The following is a 21,585-nucleotide window of genomic DNA, read 5'->3' on the forward strand; positions in this document are numbered from 1 at the left end:
TAAAAGGTGCAGATGGAGAGATGATAATGGAAGAGAAGGCAGTAAGAGGAAGATGGGCAGAGTATTTTAGGGATTTGCTAAATGTGCCAACAGCACTGTATGGGGCAGAAACATGGAAGAGAGAAGGAGTTTGAATGTGTTTGAGATGAGGTGTCTGAGAAGTATGATAGGGGTTACTAGGATGTATAGAGTGAGAAATGAGGAGGTGAGGAGGAGAACAGGGGTGGTAAGGGAGTTGAGAGATAGGATGGATGAAAGAGTATTGGGATGGCTTGGACACATGGAAAGAATGAGTGAAGAAAGACTAGTAAAAGAGGTACGGAAGGCAGATGTGGAGGGAGTGAACATGAGGGGGCAACCTAGGATGAGATGGATGGATGGGGTGAAAGGGGCTTTGGGGAAGAGGGGAATGTCTGTTGAGGAAGGATGGGAGAGGACAGAAGACAGGGTGAATGGAAAATGGTTATATATGGATGATGCAGTGATGCATGAGGTGGAATGGATGGGGGGGGGGGGTGAGGTAGTATGTATGAGAAAAACTTGACACAGCCCGAAGGAATTTCTCCCCATTTTCTCCTTTTCTGCATGATTGGACAGAGAGTGGGGGTCACCAATTTAGTGAAGCGGCCTTGCTGTGGATGTGCTGTGTCTTGAGTCACTGCTTCTGACCCAGGGCAATGGACAAGATGCAGGGATGACCCGTCATCCAGGAGGTGCCAAGATAAGAGGGAGGGGAGTGGAGTGTATTAGGGATGGAATGTGTGGGAATGGTTTTATGCCTTTGTTTTTTGGCTACCTCCCTTGTAAGGGGGAAAAAGCTTTTGGTATATGTATGTATGTATGTATTAATTAGGATATTATGTGCAAAGTCTATGGGAGTGACATGAGAAGCCTGGAGAGTGAATCTCATGGTAACTATTTCTCTTTCCCCCCATTAGAAAATGTGTTTAACCCCTTCCATACGGTGCCGCACACGTAGGCGTCATGAGGAGCAAGTGGATTCGCAACACTGCCATATCGGCGTCTTGATTATATTTATTGTAGTCGCCCCTGTGTTTTTACATTCTCCCAAATGCGCCCTGAATCCCATTCTCTGTGGTTTTCAAAATTCGCGGGTGAAAGAGAGAACGATCGATATAAGCGGTGACTATATTTTATGATGCGAGTATTATTACGACACGTCATACGGCTGGCATTGGCTGCTGCCCGCGAGATTTAAGTCCCGTACTGAAGTGGTTAAGAAATTGGAATCATGTTTAGAATTTGTTTGTAAATCCTTAATTCAATTATATGTTCTTTGTTATAATTATCTTGTTATTCCTATTAACCTCTTCAGTACGGGCCTTAAATCTCGCGGGCAGCAGCCGCTGCCAACCGTACGACGTGTCGTAATAATACTCGCATCATGAAATATAGTCACCGCTTATATCGATCGTTCTCTCTTTCACCCGTGAATTTTGATAACCATAGAAAATGTGATTAAAGACAGTTTAGAGAGTATGTCATTACGCAGGGGCAACTACAATAAATATAATCAAGACGCCAATATGGCAGCCTCGCGTATCCACTTGCTCCTCATGCCGCCTAAGTATGCGGCACCGTATGGAAGGGGTTAACTTTAATGAATAATGTTAAACTTTCCATTTGTTTAATTTTTTCAATTTTCATGATGACGCCAAATTGAATGGCGACCTTATACAATTGTGTTCTGTGATCAGATATCCCAAAGACATAGGGTCTTGGGGAATTACTAATATCATTTCAGAATATTTTTTGTTACATGTCAAAAGACTAGCTCCGATAATGTTTGCTATATATGTAAATGACATGGACGAAAGCAATGAAAGTTACATGAACTGCTTTGTGGATGATGCAAAATTATTGAAGAGAATAAACTCTGAAATAGACTGTGACTCATTGCAGAGGGATCTGAACAAAGTGGAGCAAGAGATGGGAGATAGAATTCAACATCAAGAAGTGCAGTATAATTGAATTTGGAAAAAGCAAGAAGAGAATATCAGGACAGTATGAAATTGATGAAAAAGAAGTAAAGAAAGTAAATTCTGAAAGGGACCTAGGAGTAATCATCACCAAAGACATGTCGCCAAATAAACATATAAATAAGATAGTCGGAGAAACATGCAATTTGTTGAGATAAATAAACGTGGCCTTTAAATACCTGGATAAGGAAATGATCAAGAAAATATTACAAACTGCTGATATGGTCACCCAGTATAAAAAAGAATATAAGAAAACTAGGAAGAATACAAAGAGCAACAACAAAGATGACCCCAACACTTTCAAACCTGACATATGAACAAAGACTGGCTGAGCTGGAATTGCCAACCCTAGAACAAAGAAGAGAATGAGGGGGGCCTACTAACCTTCTACAGAAATATGAAAGGAAAAGAATGCCTTGATAGAGAGGACTTATTAAAGTGGGACAGAGGAAAAGCAAGAGGACATGCAATGAAACTCAAAAAGGATAACTATAGAAGAGACCTGAAAAAGAACAGCTTCCCACACAGAGTGATAGATATATGGAACAAATTGGATGAAGAAATAGTGTGTGCAAACACAATACAAGAATTTAAGAACAAACTTGATCATGCGAGATACAAAAACGGGGCACCATGAGCATAGCTCCCCTTTCCGTATAATACAACTAGGTAAATACAGTCTATAAGGGATTTGTGGGAAAAACTCGTTTCGGCCGTGGCATTCCTCAGGGAGATGGGACTGCTCAGCCAGACAGTCTAGGGAACAACAACAACTTGAGCTTCAGGTGGATGGATGGATGGGGTGAAAGGGAGTTTGGGTGGACATGGAAAATATTCTGAACAGAAGAGTGCATTAGACATGAGTGAATGGAGGGAGATTGTGAATGGATGAAGAGAGGACATAACATGAAAGGAAGTTATTCTTATCTGTTTCATGAATAGAGTGGATGAAGAAGGAGAATGCCACACAGTGAAGTGGTAAGGTAATCAATCTATCCATTGGACCAGGTGAGGTAAACAGGCTCTTGATGTGCCCTGCTGTGGAAGAACTTTTTATTACATTGCCTTTGACCTAAGCAGTGTAGTTGTTTATGCACTACCACATTGTTTAACACTGATTTGGAATTTGCCCACAGTATCATGAAAGCTAATCACTTTTCCTTGTGTTTCTCTGTCAGGTTGCCTCTAGTCTGATTGTTGGAGGTGATATCCACGTGTCCAGCCTGTGCACAGTTACTATACAGAAGTTGGCCTCCCTCATGGATCCTCCACATCCCAGAGGATCAGACTGGTAGGTTTCAAAAACTTTTACCTCTTCTTTCCTCCCCTCACTATTTTCCGAGACTAACTCAACCCAAAGAAGAATGCTGACCTTTACTATCCATCTTTTTGAGAAGGTGCAAGATAAAACCTGGGGTATTGGCTCTATGTTATTCTGAGGTTAAAATCTGCCCAGTTGCATGCAGCTGATACTTTAGGATCTATATGGGGTGCCCCTATGGACCAGAGCCACAAATCATTTTTGTCTGTGATATAGGAAATCACAATTCACAGAAAAATTATGCTACTTTATTATACTTATCCCCGTCTGGGGTATTGGCTGCATGTTATTGTGGCAGAGTAGCATGCAGTTGATACTTTAGGGTCTATATGAGGCACCCCTATGGACCAGAGCCACACATCATTTTGTCTGTGATAGAGGAAAACTCTGTACATAGAGAAATGATGACACTTTTATACTACGACTGCCCCTCCGTTATGTTGTCCCCCAACCCCTTGTTGCTGTCCTGTACCATTTCTCTGAATATTCATTTCTTTTTTTGCCTACCTACCCTGTGGTGGGGGCAAAAGAATACTGCCACCAAGTATTTCCACTTGAGTCGTAAAAGGCGACAAAAAAGGGATGGGGGATGGGATTAGGAGTCCTACTACCTGTAGCCCCAAAAGGGGATATTCCTAAAAAAGTAAAGGCATAAGAGGGTCTGGGAGCTTTCCAACCAGTACCCTAAGGTTTGGGTCTTTTAATGTGCGTGGATGTGGTACAGATGAGAGTAAAAGGGAAGAGATAGGCAGTATGTTTGTGAGAAGAAAGATGGATGTACTGGCTTTGAGTGAAACTAAAATGAAAGGAAAGGGCAACTGTGAGTTTGGGAGTGTAGCTGGGAGGTACTTAGGAGTGAAGAGGGGACGAGGGAGAGAAGGGGTGGCTATACTAGTAAGTGAAGAGATAAGTAAGTGGGTAGTGGAGTGGAAGGAGGTGTCATCAAGGTTGATGTGGATGAAGGTGAAGCTGGGAAAGGAGATGTGGGTTTTTGTAAGTGCATATGGGCCTGGTAGTGAAAAGAGTGTAGAGGAAAGGGAGGCTTTTTGGGTAGATATAAATGAGTGCATAGAGGAATTAGGGAGAAATGTCAATGTAGTTGTATTGGGAGACCTAAATGCTAGGGTAGGAAATGAACCAATTGACAGAGTGATTGGGAAGTATGGAGTTATAGGTAAAAATCGTAGTGGAGAATTGATGGTGGAGATGTGTCTTGAGAGTTGATGATAGCAAATACAGTGTTTCGGAAGAAAGTCAAGCATAAGTACACAAGGGAGAGGGTGGTGGATGGAAGGGTGGCAGATAGAGCGTTAATGGACTATATAGTGGTGACCAGGAGTATGGTAGGAAGAGTTAAGGATGTACATGTTCTAAGGGGAGAGAGTGGGGGAATATCAGATCATTTCCTGGTGGAAGGTAAATTGAGAGTGGAGAAAGAGGAAAAGGGCAGAAGGTAGGGACGTACTTAGAGTGAACTGCTTAAATGAGAAAAAAAAGGAGAATGAGTATAAGAAGTTGAGAGAAGAGTGGGAGAGAGTAAAGGATACAGTAGAACTAGGAGTGGAGGAGGAATGGGTATGGTTCAAGGAGGGAGTCATAAGGTGTGCAAAGATGGTGTGTAGAACAAGGAGGGCAGGAGGAAATAGAAGGAAGGGTAGTTAGTGGTGGGATGAAGAAGCAAAGAAGGGTGTAAAAGAGAAGAAGCAGGCATTCATAGAGTGGCTACAAATTAGGACGAGGGAATCATATGAAAGGTACAAAGTAAAGAGAAAGGAAGTTAAGCATAAGATAAAGGAAGCAAAGAGGAGAGCAGATGTGAAATGGGGAAAGAGTGTGACAGAAAATTTTGAAAGTAATAAAAAGATGTTTTGGAAGGAAATTAAAAGAGGAAGAGGAGGCGAATCAAGTAGAGAAGAAAAGGTAAAAGGTGCAGATGGAGAGATGATAATGGAAGAGAAGGTAGTGAGAGGAAGGTGGGCAGAGTATTTTAGGGAGTTGCTAAATATGAAGGAGGATAGGGAGGGAAAGGTAGTTGCAGTGGGAAGCGCTAAGAAAATGAGTGATATGAGTGAGGAAAATGGAGGAGAAATAGGGAAGGGTGAAGTGAAAGCAGCTGTTAAGATGATGAGAGCAGGTAAGGCACCTGGGTTGGATGGATGTCATGCAGAATGTCTGAAGAAAGGAGGTACAGTTATGGTAGACTGGCTGGTGAGGTTATTTAATGTTTGTTTAAGAGAGGGTAGAGTGCCAGAGGACTGGAGGAGTGCTTGTATAGTTCCACTTTACAAAGGAAAGGGGGACAAGTGTGAGTGTAGTAGTTACAGAGGGATCAGCTTGTTGAGTGTAGTTGGGAAGGCTTATGGGACAGTCTTGATTGAGAGGATTAGGAGAGGAACAGAGGAAGTAATTGGTGAGGAACAGTGTGGTTTTAGGACAGGTAGGGGATGAGTAGATCAGAATTTTGTGGTAAGGCAGATATGTGAGAAAGCTATAGGAAAAGGTAAGGATGTTTTTTGGGGCTTTTATGGATCTGGAAAAGGCTTACGACAGGGTAGACAGGAAGGCACTGTGAAAGGTTTTACAAATATACGGGATAGGAGGAAAGCTGTTAAGAGCAGTCAAGAGTTTTTATGAGAGTAGTAGAGCTTGCGTTAGGATTAGAAATGGAGAGAGTGAATGGTTTGAGGTAAAGGTGGGACTTCATCAGGGATGTGTTATGTCGCCCTGGCTGTTCAATCTTTACATGGATGGGGTGGTGCGAGAGGTGAATGCAAGGGTAGTGAGTCAGGGGTTGGAGATGATTAAAGAAAATGGAGAAAAGTGGGAGGTGAGCCAGCTGTTGTTTGGTGATGACACTGCGCTTGTAACAGGATCAGAGGAGGGATTGAGGAAGTTAGTGACAGAGTTTGAGAACGTGTGTGAAAGAAGGAAGCTGAAGATAAAGGTGATGAGATGTACAAGGGGAGAGAGTGACAGTAGGCTGGAAGTGAACATTAAGGGTGAGAAACTGGAGGAAGTGGATAGTTTCAGATACTTGGGTGCAAATGTGACAGGAAAGGGAGGAGTGGGGGTGGAGGTAGAATGTAGATTGAGAGAAGCGAGTAAATGCCGTGGTGGATAAAAAAGTGTACTGAGAATGGATGCTAAGAGGAGGTTATATGAAGGAGTGATTATGCCAACAGCACTGTATGGGGCAGAAACATGGAACATGAGAGAGGAAGAAAGGAGTTTGAATGTGTTTGAGATGAAATGTCTGAGAAGTATGATAGGGGTTAATAGGCTAGATAGGGTGAGAAATGAGGTGAGGAGGAGGACAGGGGTGGAAAGGGAGCTGGGAGATTGGGTTGATGAAAGAGTATTAGGATGGTTTGGACACATGGAAAGAATGAGTGAAGAAAGATTAGTAAAAGTGTGGAGGGCGGAGGTGGAAGGAGTGAATATGAGGGGGCGTCCTAGGATGAGATGGATGGATGGGGTGAAAGGGGCTTTACGAAAGAGAGGAATGTATGTGAAGGAAGGACAAGAGAGGACAGAAGATAGGGGTGAATGGAGAAGGGTTGTGTATAGATGAGGCTGTGATGCATGAGGGGGAGTGGGTTGGGGATGGGGGTTTGTGAGGAAGTATGTATGAAAAAAAAATTGACGCATCCCGAAGGGATTTCTCCCAGTCTTCTCCTTTTTCGCATGAGGGGATGGAGAGGGGGGGTTGCCGAATTTATGAAGCGGCCTTGCTGTGGATGTGCTGTCTTGCGACACTGCCTCTGACCCAGGGCAGTGGACAGGATGCAGGATGACCTGTCATCCAGGAGGTGCCAAGATAGGAAGGAGGGTGGAGGGGAGTGGAATATATGGGAAATGAAATGGGTGGGAGTGATTTCTATGCCTTTTTCTTTTTGGCTACCCCCGTGTAAGGGGGAAAAAGTCATTGGTATATGTATGTATGTATTATACTTATACGTGGATGGGGTGGTGCAAGAGGTGAATGCAAGGGTGGTGGGTCAGGGATTGGAGATGGTTAAAGAAAATGGAGAAAAGTTGGAGGTGAACCAGCTGTTGTTTGCGGACGACACTGCACTTGTAGCTTGATCAGAGGAGGGATTGAGGAAGTTGGTGAGAGTTTGGGAGAGAGAGTGTGTGAAAGAAGAAAGTTGAAGATAAATGTGGGTTAAAGTAAGGTGATGAGATGTACAAGGGTTGAAAGTGGCAGCAGACTGGAAGTGAACATTAAGGGACAGCGACTGGAGGAGGTGGATAGTTTTGGATACTTGGGTGCGAGTGTGGCAGGAAAGGGAGGAGTGGAGGTGGAGATAGAATGTAGATTGAGAGAAGCGAGTAAATGCCTTGGTGGATTAAAAAGTGTAATGAGAAATAGACATTACCCAGTTGAATTATATGGGAAGGGAGCTATGCTCATGGTGACCTGTCTTTGTATCTTTCAGTATGAAGTTTTTTCTTAAAATCTTGAATGGTGTTTGCACACACTGTTTCTTAGTCTAATTTGTTCCAAGTATCTATCACTATGTGGGAAGCAATTTTTTTTTTTTTTTTTTTTTTTAGATCTCTACTGTAATTATATTTTTTGAGTTTCCCCCGTGTTAGGGGGGAAAAGCCTTTGGTATATGTACGAGTTTCTTTTCATGTCCTCTTGTGTTTCCATTGTCCCATTTCAATAAATCATTCTGATCTAAGATTTCCATTCCTTAAATAATTCTGTAGATAGTAGGTCTCCTCTTTCCCTTTGTTCCAGAGTTGGTAATTCTAATATGGATAGTCTTTGTTCATATGTCATTTTGGAAAGAGTTGGTGCCAGTTTTGTTGTTGCTCTTTGTATAATGTCTATTTTTTTTTTTTTTTTTTTTTTTTTTTTTTGTACTGGGTGTCCATAGTGTTGTTGCGTCCTCGAGTTTTGTCGTATTAGTGTACAGTATTTTTTTTTTTTTTTTTTTTTTCTTCAATGTATGAAGGAGTGATTGTGCTGACAGCAATGTATGGTGCAGAAACATGGAACATAAGAGAGGAAGAGAGAAGGAGTTTGAATGTGTTTGAGATGAGGTCTCTGAGAAGTATGATGGGGGTTCCTAGGCTGGATAGTGTGAGAAATGAGGAGGTGAGGAGGAGAAGGGAGTGGTAAGGGAGTTGGGAAATAGGGTGGACGAAAGAGTATTGGGATGGTTTGGACACATGGAAAGAATGAGTGAAGAAAGACAAGTAAAAGAGGTATGGAAGGCAGATGTAGAAGGAGTGAACATGAGGGGGTGACCTAAGATGAGATGGGTGGATGGGGTGAAAGGAGCTTTGGGGAAGAGGGGAATGTCTGTAGAGGAAGGACAGGAGAGGACAGAAGACCAGGGTGAATGGAAAATGGTTGTATATGGATGATGTTGTGATGCATGAGGTGGAATGGATGGGGCGATGGGGGGTGAGGTAGTATGTGTGAGAAAAATTTGATGCAGCCCGAAGGGATTTCTCCCTGTCTTCTTTTCTGCATGACGGAGAGTGGGGGTCACCAATTTAATGAAGCGGCCTTGCTGTGGATGTGCTGTGTCTTGCGACACTGCTTCTGACCCAGGGCAGTGGACAAGGTACAGGGATGACCTGTCATCCATGAGGTGCCAAGATAAGAGGGAGGTAGAGGGTTGAGGGGAGTGGAGTGTATTGGGGATGGAATGGGTGGGAATAGTTTTCATGCCTTTGTTTTTTGGCTACCTCCCTTGTAAGGGGGAAAAAGCCTTTGGTATATGTATGTATGTATTATACTACAACTGTCCCTCCATTATGTTGTCTCCCCACTCTTAATACTGTCTTGTACCACTTCTTTGAATATACAATTCCTTTTTTGCTGAACCCTGTGGTAGGGGAGAAAGAATACTGCCACAGAGTATTCCCACTTGAGTTGTATAAGGCAACAAAAACAGGACAGGGATAGGACTAGGCATCCTACTGTCTGTAGCCCCAAAGGGGAGACTCCTAAAAAAAGCAAAGGCCTATGAGGGTCTGGGAGGAGTTTTCCAACCAGAATGCTAAGGTTTGGGTCTTTTAATGTGTGTGGATGTGGTACAGATCAGAGTATAAGGGAAGAGATAGGCAGTATGTTTGTGAGAAGAAAAATGGATGCGTTGGCATTGATTGAAACTAAGTTGAATGGGAGGGGTGAGTGTGAGTTTGGGAGTGTAGTTGGGAGGTTCTCAGGAGTGAAGAGAGGATGAGGGAGAAAAGGGGTGGCTATACTAGTAAGTGAAGAGATAGTTAAGCAGCATGTGGTGGAGTGGAAGGAGGTTTCTTCAAGGTTAATATGGATGAAGGTGAAACTGGGAAGGGAGATGTGGATCTTTGTAAGTGCATATGGGCCTGGTAGTGAGAAGAGTGTAGAGGAATGTGAGGCTTTTGGATAGTTTTAAATGAGTGCATAGAGGGTTTAGGGAGAAATGTCAGTGTAGTAGTATTGGGAGATCTCAGTGCTAGGGTAGGATCGGAGGGATTGAGGAAGTTGGTGACAGAGTTTGGGAGAGTATGTGATAGAAGAAAGCTAAAGATAAATGTGGGTAAAAGTAAGGTGATGAGATGTACAAGTGGTGAAAGTGGCAGTAGACTGGAAGTGAGCATAAAGGGAGAGCAACTGGAGGAAGTGGAAGTGGATAGTTTTAGATACTTGGGTGCAAATATGGCAGGAAAAGGTGGAGTGAAGGTGGAGGTAGAATGTAGATTGAGAGAAGCAATTAAATGCCTTGTAATGAGGAATAGACATTTGGGAATGGATACTAAGAGGAGACTATATGAAGGAGTGATTGTGCCAACAGCACTGTATGGGGCAGAAACATGGAACATAAGAGAGGAAGAGGGAAGGAGTTTGAATGTGTTTGAGATGAGGTGTCTGAGAAGTATGATGGGGGTTACTAGGCTAGATAGAGTGAGAAATGAGGAGGTGAGGAGAACAGGGGTGGAAAGAGAGTTGGGAGATAGGGTTGATGAAAGAGTATTAGGATGGTTTGGACACATGGAAAGAATGAGTGAAGAAAGACTAGTAAAAGAGGTATGGAAGGCAGATGTGGAGGGAGTGAACATGAGGGGACGTCCTAGGATGAGGTGGATGGATGGGGTGAAGGGGGCTTTGGGGAATGTCTGTAGAGGAAGGACGGGAGAGGACAGAAGACAGGGGTGAATGGAGAATGGTTGTATATGGATGATGTTGTGATGCATGAGGGGATGAGGTAGTATGTGTGAGCAAAATTTGACGCAGACCAAAGGGATTTCTCCCCGTCTTCTCCTTTTATGCATGGGGGGACGGAGAGGGGGGGTCGCCAATTTAATGAAGCGGCATTGCTGTAAATGTGCTGTGTCTTGCGGCACTGCTTCTGACCCAGGGCAGTGGACAAGGTGCAAGGATGACCCGTCATCCAGGAGGTGCTAAGATAAGAGGGAGGGTGGAGGGGGTGTGGAGTGTATTTAGGGATGGAATGGGTGGGAATTATTTTATGCCTTTTCCTTTTTGGGTACCTCCCTTGTAAGGGGGAAAAAGCCTTGGTATATGTATGTATGTATCTAAAACTATCCACTTCCTGTCTCTCTCCCTTAATACTCACTTCCAGTCTACTGCCACTTTCTCCCATTGTACATCTCATCACCTTACACATACTTTTACCCATTTTTTATCTTCAACTTCTTTTCACATACCTTCCCAAGCTCTGTCACTAACTTCCATAATCCCTTCTATGATCCTGCTACAAGCGCAGTGTTGTCTGCAAACAACAGCTGGCTTATCTCCCACTTTTCTCCATTTTCTTTAACTATCTCCAATCCCTGACCCACTACCCTTGCATTTACCTCTCACACCACCCCATCCATGTACAAATTGAACAGCCAGGGTGACATAACACATCCCTAATGAAGTCCCACCTTTACCTCATTACATTTTTTAATCCACCAAAGCATTTACTCATTTCTCTCAATCTACATTCTACCTCCACCTCCACTCCTCCCTTTCCTGCCACATTCACCCCTAAGTATCTAAAACTATCCACTTCCTCCAGTCTCTCTCCCTTAATACTCACTTCCAGTCTACTGCCACTTTCTCCCATTGTACATCTCATCACCTTACACATACTTTTACCCTTTTTTTATCTTCAACTTACTTCTTCACATACCTTCCCAAGCTCTGTCACTAACCTCCATAATCCCTTCTATGATCCTGCTACAAGCGCAGTGTTGTCTGCAAACAACAGCTGGCTTATCTCCCACTTTTCTCCATTTTCTTTAACCATCTCCAATCCCTGACCCACTACCCTTGCATTTACCTCTCGCAGCACCCCATCCATGTACAAATTCAACAGCCAGGGTGACATAACACATCCCTAATGAAGTCCCACCTTTACCTCAGACCACTCACTCTCTCCATTTCTAATTCTACCACAGGCTGTATTACTCTTGTAAGAACTCTTTGAGTGCTCTTAACAGCTTTCCTCCTATCCCATATACCTGCAATACCTCCCACAGTGCCATTCTGTCTACCCTACTTAGGAACAAATATGTGAATATACACTGGAAAGAAAAAAAGAAATTATGAAACAGATATTATAGAGAAAAGTAAGGATCAACCACTCTTTTACAAATATATAAATGAAAAACTATAGGATAAACATGGAAGTAAAATTGCGTGAAGGAGATACAAAATATACAGATGACACAGAAATGGCAGAAGTTATGATCAGACATTTCAGGTCTGTTTTTACAGTTGAGAGCTCACAATTTTGGGAAGATGGACAACAAGAAAGATCACCCAAAATTAAAGAAATAAAGGTAACACAAAAAGAAATAAGATAATAGACTTCTCACTCAAAGAAGAAAAGGTACCGCAAGATTGGAAAGATGCAAACATAGTACCAATATATAAAGGAGGAAATAGGGAAGATCCTACAAACTTCAGACCGGTATCCCTTACAAGTTGGAAGAAAATAAAATAGTAAACCCTAAACAATTTTGCTTTAGAACTGGAAGATCGTGTACCACAAACCTAATCTGATTTTACTTGAGATTAATTGAGATAATACAAGAAAGAGATGGCTGGGCAGATTGCGCCTTCTTGGATTTGCAGAAGGAATTCAACAAAGTACCACATAAAAAATTAATAAGAAAAATTGAAATAATAGGAGGAATACAAGGTAAGCTGCTGGAATGGATGAAGGATTTCTTAATTGGGAGAAAAATGAAAGTGGTACTTAGAGACAAAAATTCAAACTGGGAAGATGTGAAAAGGGGCATCCCACAAGGCTCTGTATTGGCTCCTTTAACCTCTTCACTCCGGGGCACATCGCACGTCTGGCAGCATTAGCTGCCTGACGTGCGATGTTGCGTCATAATAATTGCATTATAAAAAATAAAGTCAGTGCTCAATCGTTCGTTCTCTTTCACCTGTGTATTTTGATAACCATAGAAAATTGATGAAGCCAGTTTGGAGAGAATGGAAATTACGTAGGTACAACTACAATAAATATAATCAAGATGCTGACGTCGGCATCATCGAGTACCCACTTGCTCCTCATGCTGCCTACGTAGGCGTCACCGTATGGAAGTGGTTAATGTTTGCCATATATATAAATGATATGGATGAGGGAGTAAATTGTTACATGAACTTCTTTGCTGACAATGCGAAATTATTCAAGAGAGTAAGAATAGATCAAGATTGCAGATTGCTACAAGAAGACCTAGACAAAATATGGGAATGGAGTCGGAGATGTGAGATGAACTTTTATATTAAGAAATGTAGCATAATGGAACTTTGAAAAAGCAAAAATAGAGTATCAGGTCAATCTAGAATTCGAAACAGAAGTCAAAAAAGTCAATTTAGAAAGGGACCTGGGAGTAATCATCTCAAGTGACTTGACACCTGATAAACCTGTCAATGAATTATTTGGAGACTTTTAACTTATTGAGATCAATGAAAGTGGCCTTCGTCTACATAGATGAGGAGATGGTAAAAAAAAAAATTTGTTACACTAAGACCTAAACTAGAATATGCTGCAACACTGTGGGCACCTAGCACAAAGAAGAACATAGGAAAATTAGAAAGAATCCAAAGAGCAGCGACAAAAATGGCACCTACACTGTCAAATCTGACATACGAACAAAGATTGGAGAATTACATCTGTCGACACTGGAACAGAGAAGAGAAAGAGGTGATTTATTGACCATTTACAGAATTATGAAAGGGATGGAAATTCTCGATAGAGATGACTTATTAATGTGAGACAGAAGAGAAACAAGAGGACACGAAAAAAAAATAAAAAAGGACAGTTACAGAAGAGACCCGAAAAAAAATAGCTTCCCACATAGAGTGACTGATGTCTGGAACAAACTAAATGAAGAAACAGTGAGTGCCAAAACTATACATGATTTTAAGAATAAACTGGATGTGGAGAGATACAAAAACGTGTCACTATGAGCATAGCTCTCATCCCGTAAAATGCAACTAGGTAAATACATATACCAAGGACTTTTCCCCCCCCTTACTAGGGAGGTAGCCAAAATCAGAAGGCATAATTCCACTCTCACCCATTTCATCCCCTCCTCTCCCTCCCTCTTTTCTTGGCTCCACTCCTTTTCAAATACAGTAAAAACAAGCCCTTAATACCTCCTTGTTAAAGGTAAAAGTGTCCTGTTGGCTTGGTTTTTCATTGCAGTCTATGCCATGTACAACATGGGTTGAGAGGTACTAATAGATGATTACCTTATTGCAGGTGTGTATTGGCAGTGAAGTTAGGTTTGCAGAACCTTCTCCCAAGCCTTGACATCCAAGCCCAGGGGAACAATTCTGCATCATCATCATCATCATCCTCCTCCTCCTCACAACGTTCTTCTACGGCTTCCCTCCTTCATGCCTGGGGGCAGTCCTCCACAGCAACGATAGGTAAGTATTTCTGGTTCTTCTTCCAGCAGATAGGAAATTAACCTATTAATTATGGTGAAGTGTTAGATTTTTATACTGGTTAATGCCAGGTGATTTCATCAAGGGAAAGACTTGCTGCTGCATTGTTTCTGACTTAGGCAGTGGTTAGGGGAGATGGACGGCCTTTTGGTATGCAGTTTAAAGTGAATGGGTGACTTCCTACTAAGTATTTCAGCGGCTTTGACCCATCGTTTTTCGCTCATATTTCCGAAATAATCATTCACATCAGCATGGTATATTAGCACAGCCTAATTCACACCCGGCCATAATTTTTGACATTATAGTGTATTCACAAGTGTATTTAATTACGGTGTTTACTCTTGATATTGTGTGTCGTAGCCGACACCCGTGAAGTAAATCGAACAAGTGAAGTTGGGATACACGAGGTAGTTTGTGATGACGTCACGACTTCACCTGTTCAATTTACTTCACGGGTGTCGGCTACGACACACTTAATATCAAGAGTAAACACCGTAATTAAATACACTTGTAAATGCACTCTAACGTAAAAAATTAGGGCCGGGTGTGAATTAGGTTGTGCTAATATATCATACTGATGTGAATGGTTATTTCGGAAATATGAGCAAAAAATGATAGGTCAAAGCCGCTGAAATACTTAGTAGTATAATTGAACTTTAGGCTTTGCTTGATACAGTCCTTATACTTATTAGCTTGTTACTGGCTAGTCATGTCGCACACACTGAGTGTAATTGGAGATTCAGTTGCATTTATGATTGTTGGTTTTGTAAAGCTCAGTTCTTGGAATCCTCCATGTGTTTTCTGCAAGCACTTTCACCAATATGTGAAATAAGTGTATTCAAATTTCAATTTTTTTTTTTTTCATGTTTTCTCGTCTTCTCTGCCATAGGTACTCTTATGCAGCAGCTACGAGCGATAGAGCGAGAAGATGCTGCTGTCGCTGTCATGTGTGGAGCTCCCCTGTACCAGCTCTCTACTAATGAAGAGGATGCCACCTGTGACACTCCACCTATTTCTTCCACCTCTGCCACTTCCACATCAAATTTGTCTAGATGAGTCACAGAAGCAGCTGGCCAGGGAGACATTCCTGTACTCGAGAGTGCTTGAAAGTCTTTGGGTTGTAAGGATGTTATAGTACCATCTTGCTCCCATTCAATCTGAAAATACAATCACCATTTTAAAGTGAATTGGAAACCTATCAATGATTTCGTAATTGTGTAGTTATACATTTATAAAGAGATTTTTTTTTCTTTTTTTTTTTCTTTTTTTTTTTCTTTTTTTTTATCAAAGAGTTTCAAGGTTAAACATTTGTAAGCAAAGGCACAACTTTTTTTTAGTTTAATATGAAAGCCATACCTAACTTGCTCCATAAACTTCTTAGTCTAATCTTAGATTGTATTGGAAAACAGCATACAAGATTTGTACAAAGGAAAATGAAGGAGTGTATGGGAGATATAACAGAATTGTTTGTATTGGCCAGCTTCATTACGTGACTTTTTTGAGACTAATAAGTGTCAGCATTACAGGAGTTAATATGCTGCATGACATATTACTGTGATTTATGGGGGTGTTTGTAAATGTTTTAAGAGGTTGATGACACAATTTTGATATTGTTCCTCCTTATCCAGGATTTAATCCTCTACAGTATGTTCTATAGCTGTGAAGGGTAAATAAGCATATGCTTATGACACAGTATTTCACAAGAGGAACAAAATAGATGCTAATAGTTTATCGAACCCGTAGTACATCCACTTTGTCCATTGATCTGACATTTAATTCTAGTGATAAATCTTTCTAACTTTTTTCTCTCATCATTGAAATTGTTGTGTACATAAAATGCTTGACCACAAATCTTGTATCCTAAAATCTAGATTTGCCTAGAAATGGATCTCTCTCTTTTGAAAGGTATAAAAGGGATTTCATGGTTTGTAATGAATGAATTTGTGGCAATATATTTACATTTCTTTTGTAATCACTCAAATAGAAATTCCATTTGGTCACATGAAAATGCACTGAACTGTTTGGTCAGCATTTGTCCATTATTGATTTACATTATAGGAGGACAAATACAGAAGTTTGTCATAGTTTAAGCAAAATACAAATATTTGAATGTAAAGGTGGAAGACTAGGCTTCTTGACATTGATATTCCAGTATGTTTTCAATTTAACTGAAAAATTACAAAATGTAACAACTTTTTATCACAAGGATGCTGGATGTGTGGTCATTTACTGTATGTATGTACAAATCTATACATCTTGTTTACTGGTACCTTCCCCATTCTTGCTGGGGTTTGTCTGACAAACTGACTCTCTTCTATGTAAACATGTTTTCTCTGGAACTTTACAATTACTCCCATTCCTCTTCATTGTGTGTTGGGAGTCAAGCATATCTCGTAACTACCCTCTCATGTCTAACACCGTTTCCCTACCTCTAAGTTCATGTACTTTATGTCTACACTTTTCATTACATACCTCATTGGTCTGACTTCAAGGTGTTTTTTTAAGAATTAGTCATTTCACATGGTTTAAGAGCAAATTAGATACGGCAAGATACAGAGATGGGACACTATGAGCGTAGCTCCCCTTCCCATAAGATACAACAAGGTAAAACACACACACACACATGTTAATTACATTTTCATTTACCAGCAGCATTACTACTTCAGTGGGAGTTGCCAGATGAAATGAGTAATCCCTTCTGGAAAATTAACCCAAATTTTTATTATCTTGCATTTCCTTTCCTTAACCTCTCCATCCAAAAACATGCACATCTGTGCTATCATCACTTTTCTATCTTTCATATATGGAGGGATCAGCAGTAGGTACATAATAGTGGTGGTTCACTGAGATGGCCATCAGAGAAAACAATCTTCTTGACAGTCATCTACATAACCTATCAATACCCTCACCTCCTGGAGAAGCAGCTCCTGGCACTCTGTCTCTGGACCAAGCCCAAGATATCTCTATCAATTTAGACTATTTTCCCTTGCTGTGAATGTGCTGTGTCTTGCTACATTGCTTCTGACCCAGGGCAGTAGGCAAGATGCAGGGATGACCCCTCAATCCAGGAGGAGACAAGTAAAGAGGGAGGGAGTGGTGGTGAATAGGGAGTGGAGTATATAGGTTTGAAATGGCTGGGAGTGGATTTATGCCTTTGACTTTAGCTACCTCCCATGTAAGGAGGAAAAAGCCCATTGGTATAATATGTTCATATCTGGAAAGGGGACACTCAGCAACAATTGCCCCCTCCCAGCCAGTGACAGAAACAGACCCATGCTGATACAACACAGACAACAGTCCAATATTTCCTCTGATGGATCCAAGATATGGCCTTAGGGCAGTTGCAGACTGTGTAGCACAACAGGTTTCCAGTCAGTGGTGAGACTCAAAGCAACAATTTCCACCTTCAGTCATTTTCTCTTTACTTACTACTTTACATTAACCATCTAGTTTCTCCGCAGACACTCCACCTATCTGGCTAGTACACTCACTTCCTCATTATCCTTTCTGCATCATCCAAACACAACCTGATCATATATTGAAATACTCATTTAATTTTAGAAGACTTGTTCCATACATTCTCTACTATACTTTGATCATGGTCAGTCCCACTTTCCCATTTTTGGTCACTTCTCTAATCAACCCTCAGCAAGACTTTCTTGTTCCTGGTCCAGTTGACATATTCTCATCTATAGTTCCTGCTCTCTATTGTACCCCCATTCTTAGTGTAGAGGTAATACACAAGCTTTTATATTCACATGGAATTTTGAATGCCTTATGAATTTTATTTGCTCGTGAGACTGGACAGTACCATTCCAAATCAAGTATCCTTTGACCTACCTTGAAGAGAAAACACTCGCTATACACATGAATTACAGTAGCTCCTCTCAGTTGAGACCACAACCCATCATTGAATATCAATGTAGAATCAGCCTGGAAATAGACACTATATGTCACAGGTCAGACACTATAAAGAAAACACAGGACACATCATATACAGCCTAACGTTTGCACAATACAGACAACAATACTGTTTCTTTGATTTATGGGCAAACCTGGTGGCCATAGATCTTGTATTTTGGGTCTTCAAGTATCCTGCAAGAGAGAACCAGGACATCAGATTGATTTACTCAAATACATTTTAGTTATTCAAGTTTTGAGTAACTGTTATTACTGGTCCTCCTTACATTACTGGACTATCCCTATATTATGAAGGTACTCTTTACTGAATCCTAAGAAAAGTGAAAGTATAGACAACCTTTTTACTATAAACTCAAACTTTTAATTTTCTAAGCCCTTTTTCAATGGCTAGCATGCATCAGAAATTAATTATGATACATAATTTAAGTGCAGGTTTTCCCTCCCTGAGTGATGTTAGTTGTCCACTGTGCTCACAAGAAAGGACTGGATGTAAAGAACCCTTAATTACCTTTTATATTTATATAAAGATCCTCCCATGTAAATGGAGGCAACTCCCATGGTAGAAGAGGGGTGAAGTGCTAGAATGCATATTACAATAATTGTGTTACGTGTTTACATATACAGTACTGTATATATTATCATTCAGAAGTGGAAAGCAACGCTAGTAAATTTTGCAGTATGTATTTAGAATTTATGGTACACGCTATTGATGAGAACCCTTGCATAAGTAGTATGTTTGCTGCTCCACAATACAACAGCTATGAAAAGAATAGAATTGAATAAATTTCTATTTTCTAATAATCTTGAGCAACTCTTTACCATGCATTGTGGACAGATTTTCATGCATTTCACTGGAGAACCATTTAATTGTTTACTTTCCACGGTGTGTGTATGCATTAAGCAGACAGTACATTTATGGTTATGTAATTCTGTCCATATTTATTCCATAAATTGAGCATACATCTTCACCCTAGTTTACCAGTGCAATTTAATCCTCCCAAAACAAGTAGAGCTACTCCACTGTACTTTAGAGTGGGTGTCAGGTGCTCACAACTACCAGTATATTTTATTTAAACATGTATTTATGTGTATGTGTGTATATCATTCAACCTCATGCTATGCTGTTGCAAAACTGAACAACAGTGGTGTTTTATGTCTTTTCATGTTAAGACCTTTTGTGTACAGTGGAAAAATATGACAAATTATTAAAATATTCACAAATGTAAGCATTTAGTTCACAGCCAGTGCAGTTATTAAATACCGTACTGTCACAATCCAGCAACTGCTGGTATTGCTAATATGTATCGGCTTTGGGTCTGCAAATTTTTTATGATAAATGTTCTCAGTTATGCACTCAAGAAATTGGGCCTACAACATTTCAGTGGAGGTTTTGGCCAGGTTCTTTGTATGTGAGCCAGAACAGAAACTGACAATCTTGGGTTACTACATAATGTCACTTAATTTTACACGTGTACTGTGTGCTACTAATACAGTATAACCTCAGTTCTCGAACATCTCCCAAGTCAAACAAATTGGTTCTCGACCAAAAAATTAGAGAAATTTTTGCTCTGGTAGTCAACCAAAATATCTATTCTTGACCAAACTTAATGAAGAAAAATGGAAAATTGGTGAGATTCAAAGTTTTGTGGGAAAATGTCACCCTGATAAACCTGTATCCAGCAGATCAAAACTTGTTTCAGTGTTCAATTAAATCGATTCTGGAACAGTTTTCTAGAACAGACTGTGATCAAGAACAAAGGTTCTACTGTACATGAAAGGTACAAGTGGCACACCTTTAAGTTACAGCCCTTGGTTTGAAAAATACTTCCATTTATGAAACATTCCATTTCTCTTTCTTTTACATGACATATAATCATGTAGCTTGTTTTCAAATAAGGACATGTATGGGAAGAAACTATATCCATGTCCTTTCTTTCTTGGCTTTAATCAGTGTTGCCATTTGATGGAAAACACCACATTTTGATAGAAGGGAAGCTGGTGGTGTGTTGTAGGATTTAAGTGCACCTTGTGATGAAGAACATTTGTGATGATTATTATATTATGAGAGAGAACATTCATAGAAGTTTAGCCATGACTATAAAAGTTAAGTAGTACACCCCATGTAGGAAGGAATTTTGACATTGCAGTAATCAGTAAATAATTTAGATAACAGCAATGGAATCTAACATTGCCAAGGGACCATGCAGGCTAATGAATTGAAGAAAGAAAACTTCACACTGGCTCATTCCATATCATTTGAATGGTACTTCCTGTTGAGACTAAGCATGGCACAGATTACTTGTTAGGGAGAAGTAGAACCTCTTATATTGAGAGTGCAGGTTTAGGGATGTGAAGAATTTGAGGGGAAAGGGTAATTGTATTGCTTTGCTAATGGAGCACATCTAGTCTTATTTGTTTATGTGTGGGCTATGAATGTCGGTGTACATGTGTTTGTATATAATGGTGCACATGTGCTTGTAATTCATGAGCATGCAAGAGTCGTGTTTATTACAGTGTATCCAAAACCATGGATATGGCTCCTGTGTGGGAATACGGTGAACCATAGCATTAGCAGCAAGCAGATACTCTCACCTGTATGGTATTACCATGTAACTATTGTATATCAAGTTAAGATGCACATTGTCAGGTATTGACTTTCATTCACTTGAGTATGGCTGCAGTGGTTGGAACTACAAGCACAAATGAACAGTACTGTTTGGGGGGGAGGGGGTTGAATGGGTAGTTGTTGTTATAATTGCTTTAGTATAATTTCATACTTTTAGGTCAACAGAACATTGATATTGGACTGCAGCGTGCCCTGGAAGTTCTCCTGTATGACAAGCTGTAGTTATTAAGTACTTATCATACATTCTTTTGCTAAGGTAAAGTGTGATGCCGTTTAGTGTAGTTAGCTTTCTGCCTTATTAGTTGGTTGAAATTTGTTGAGAAAATGGTTTGATTTTGTTATATGGAGCACAAACATGAGTCACAGGTTTGGCAGGTGCTTAGCCACCTGTCCTCATGCCAAGGCTTGTAGTGTTATGGGTGCCATATGCACTTTACTTTTGCTTTTGTACACTTATGTAATAAAAGTCAATATGAAAATATTTTTAATGCCCTAAATATTTATTTTCCTTAATTAAAAATGGGAGGGGTTCTCTACATGTTGTAAATAACACTTAAAGATCTTGCAGCTCTCACTGTCTTGCTTTCTGCCTAAGAATAGAGATGCAAGATCTCAAAGCAGGGTTCACAGGGGTAGGGGGTTAGAAAAAGTGATCTAAACAGGGACAGAAGTAGAAGTCCTGAGGATAAACATATAAATGAGAAAGATAAAGAGAATGTGCACTGAGAGTAGCGTGGAAAGTGGTGAAGGATTGGTGGTAAATAAACGAAGATTAGGTTTGTTTTAAGAAGGAAGTGGT

At 40.6% G+C, this 21,585-nt stretch overlaps 1 protein-coding gene across 5 annotated transcripts in view; it reads left to right on the plus strand.

Annotated features, from left to right (window-relative positions):
* The window catches only part of LOC143037408 (death-associated protein kinase 1-like), a 385,396-nt gene extending 364,129 nt beyond the window's left edge, over positions 1-21,267 (plus strand). For all 5 annotated transcript variants that reach the window (XM_076205548.1, XM_076205550.1, XM_076205549.1 and 2 more), the window contains 3 exons: positions 3,179-3,291; positions 14,052-14,221; positions 15,129-21,267. In XM_076205548.1, coding sequence (XP_076061663.1) covers positions 3,179-3,291; positions 14,052-14,221; positions 15,129-15,295 — 450 coding nt within the window. In that variant the 3' untranslated portion in view covers positions 15,296-21,267. The remainder of the gene's footprint in view (positions 1-3,178; positions 3,292-14,051; positions 14,222-15,128) is intronic.
* The last annotated feature ends 318 nt before the right edge of the window (positions 21,268-21,585 follow it).

This window comes from Oratosquilla oratoria, chromosome 22 (assembly GCF_046742065.1).
Source record: "Oratosquilla oratoria isolate Oo_2021 chromosome 22, ASM4674206v1, whole genome shotgun sequence".
NCBI lineage: Eukaryota > Metazoa > Arthropoda > Malacostraca > Stomatopoda > Squillidae > Oratosquilla > Oratosquilla oratoria.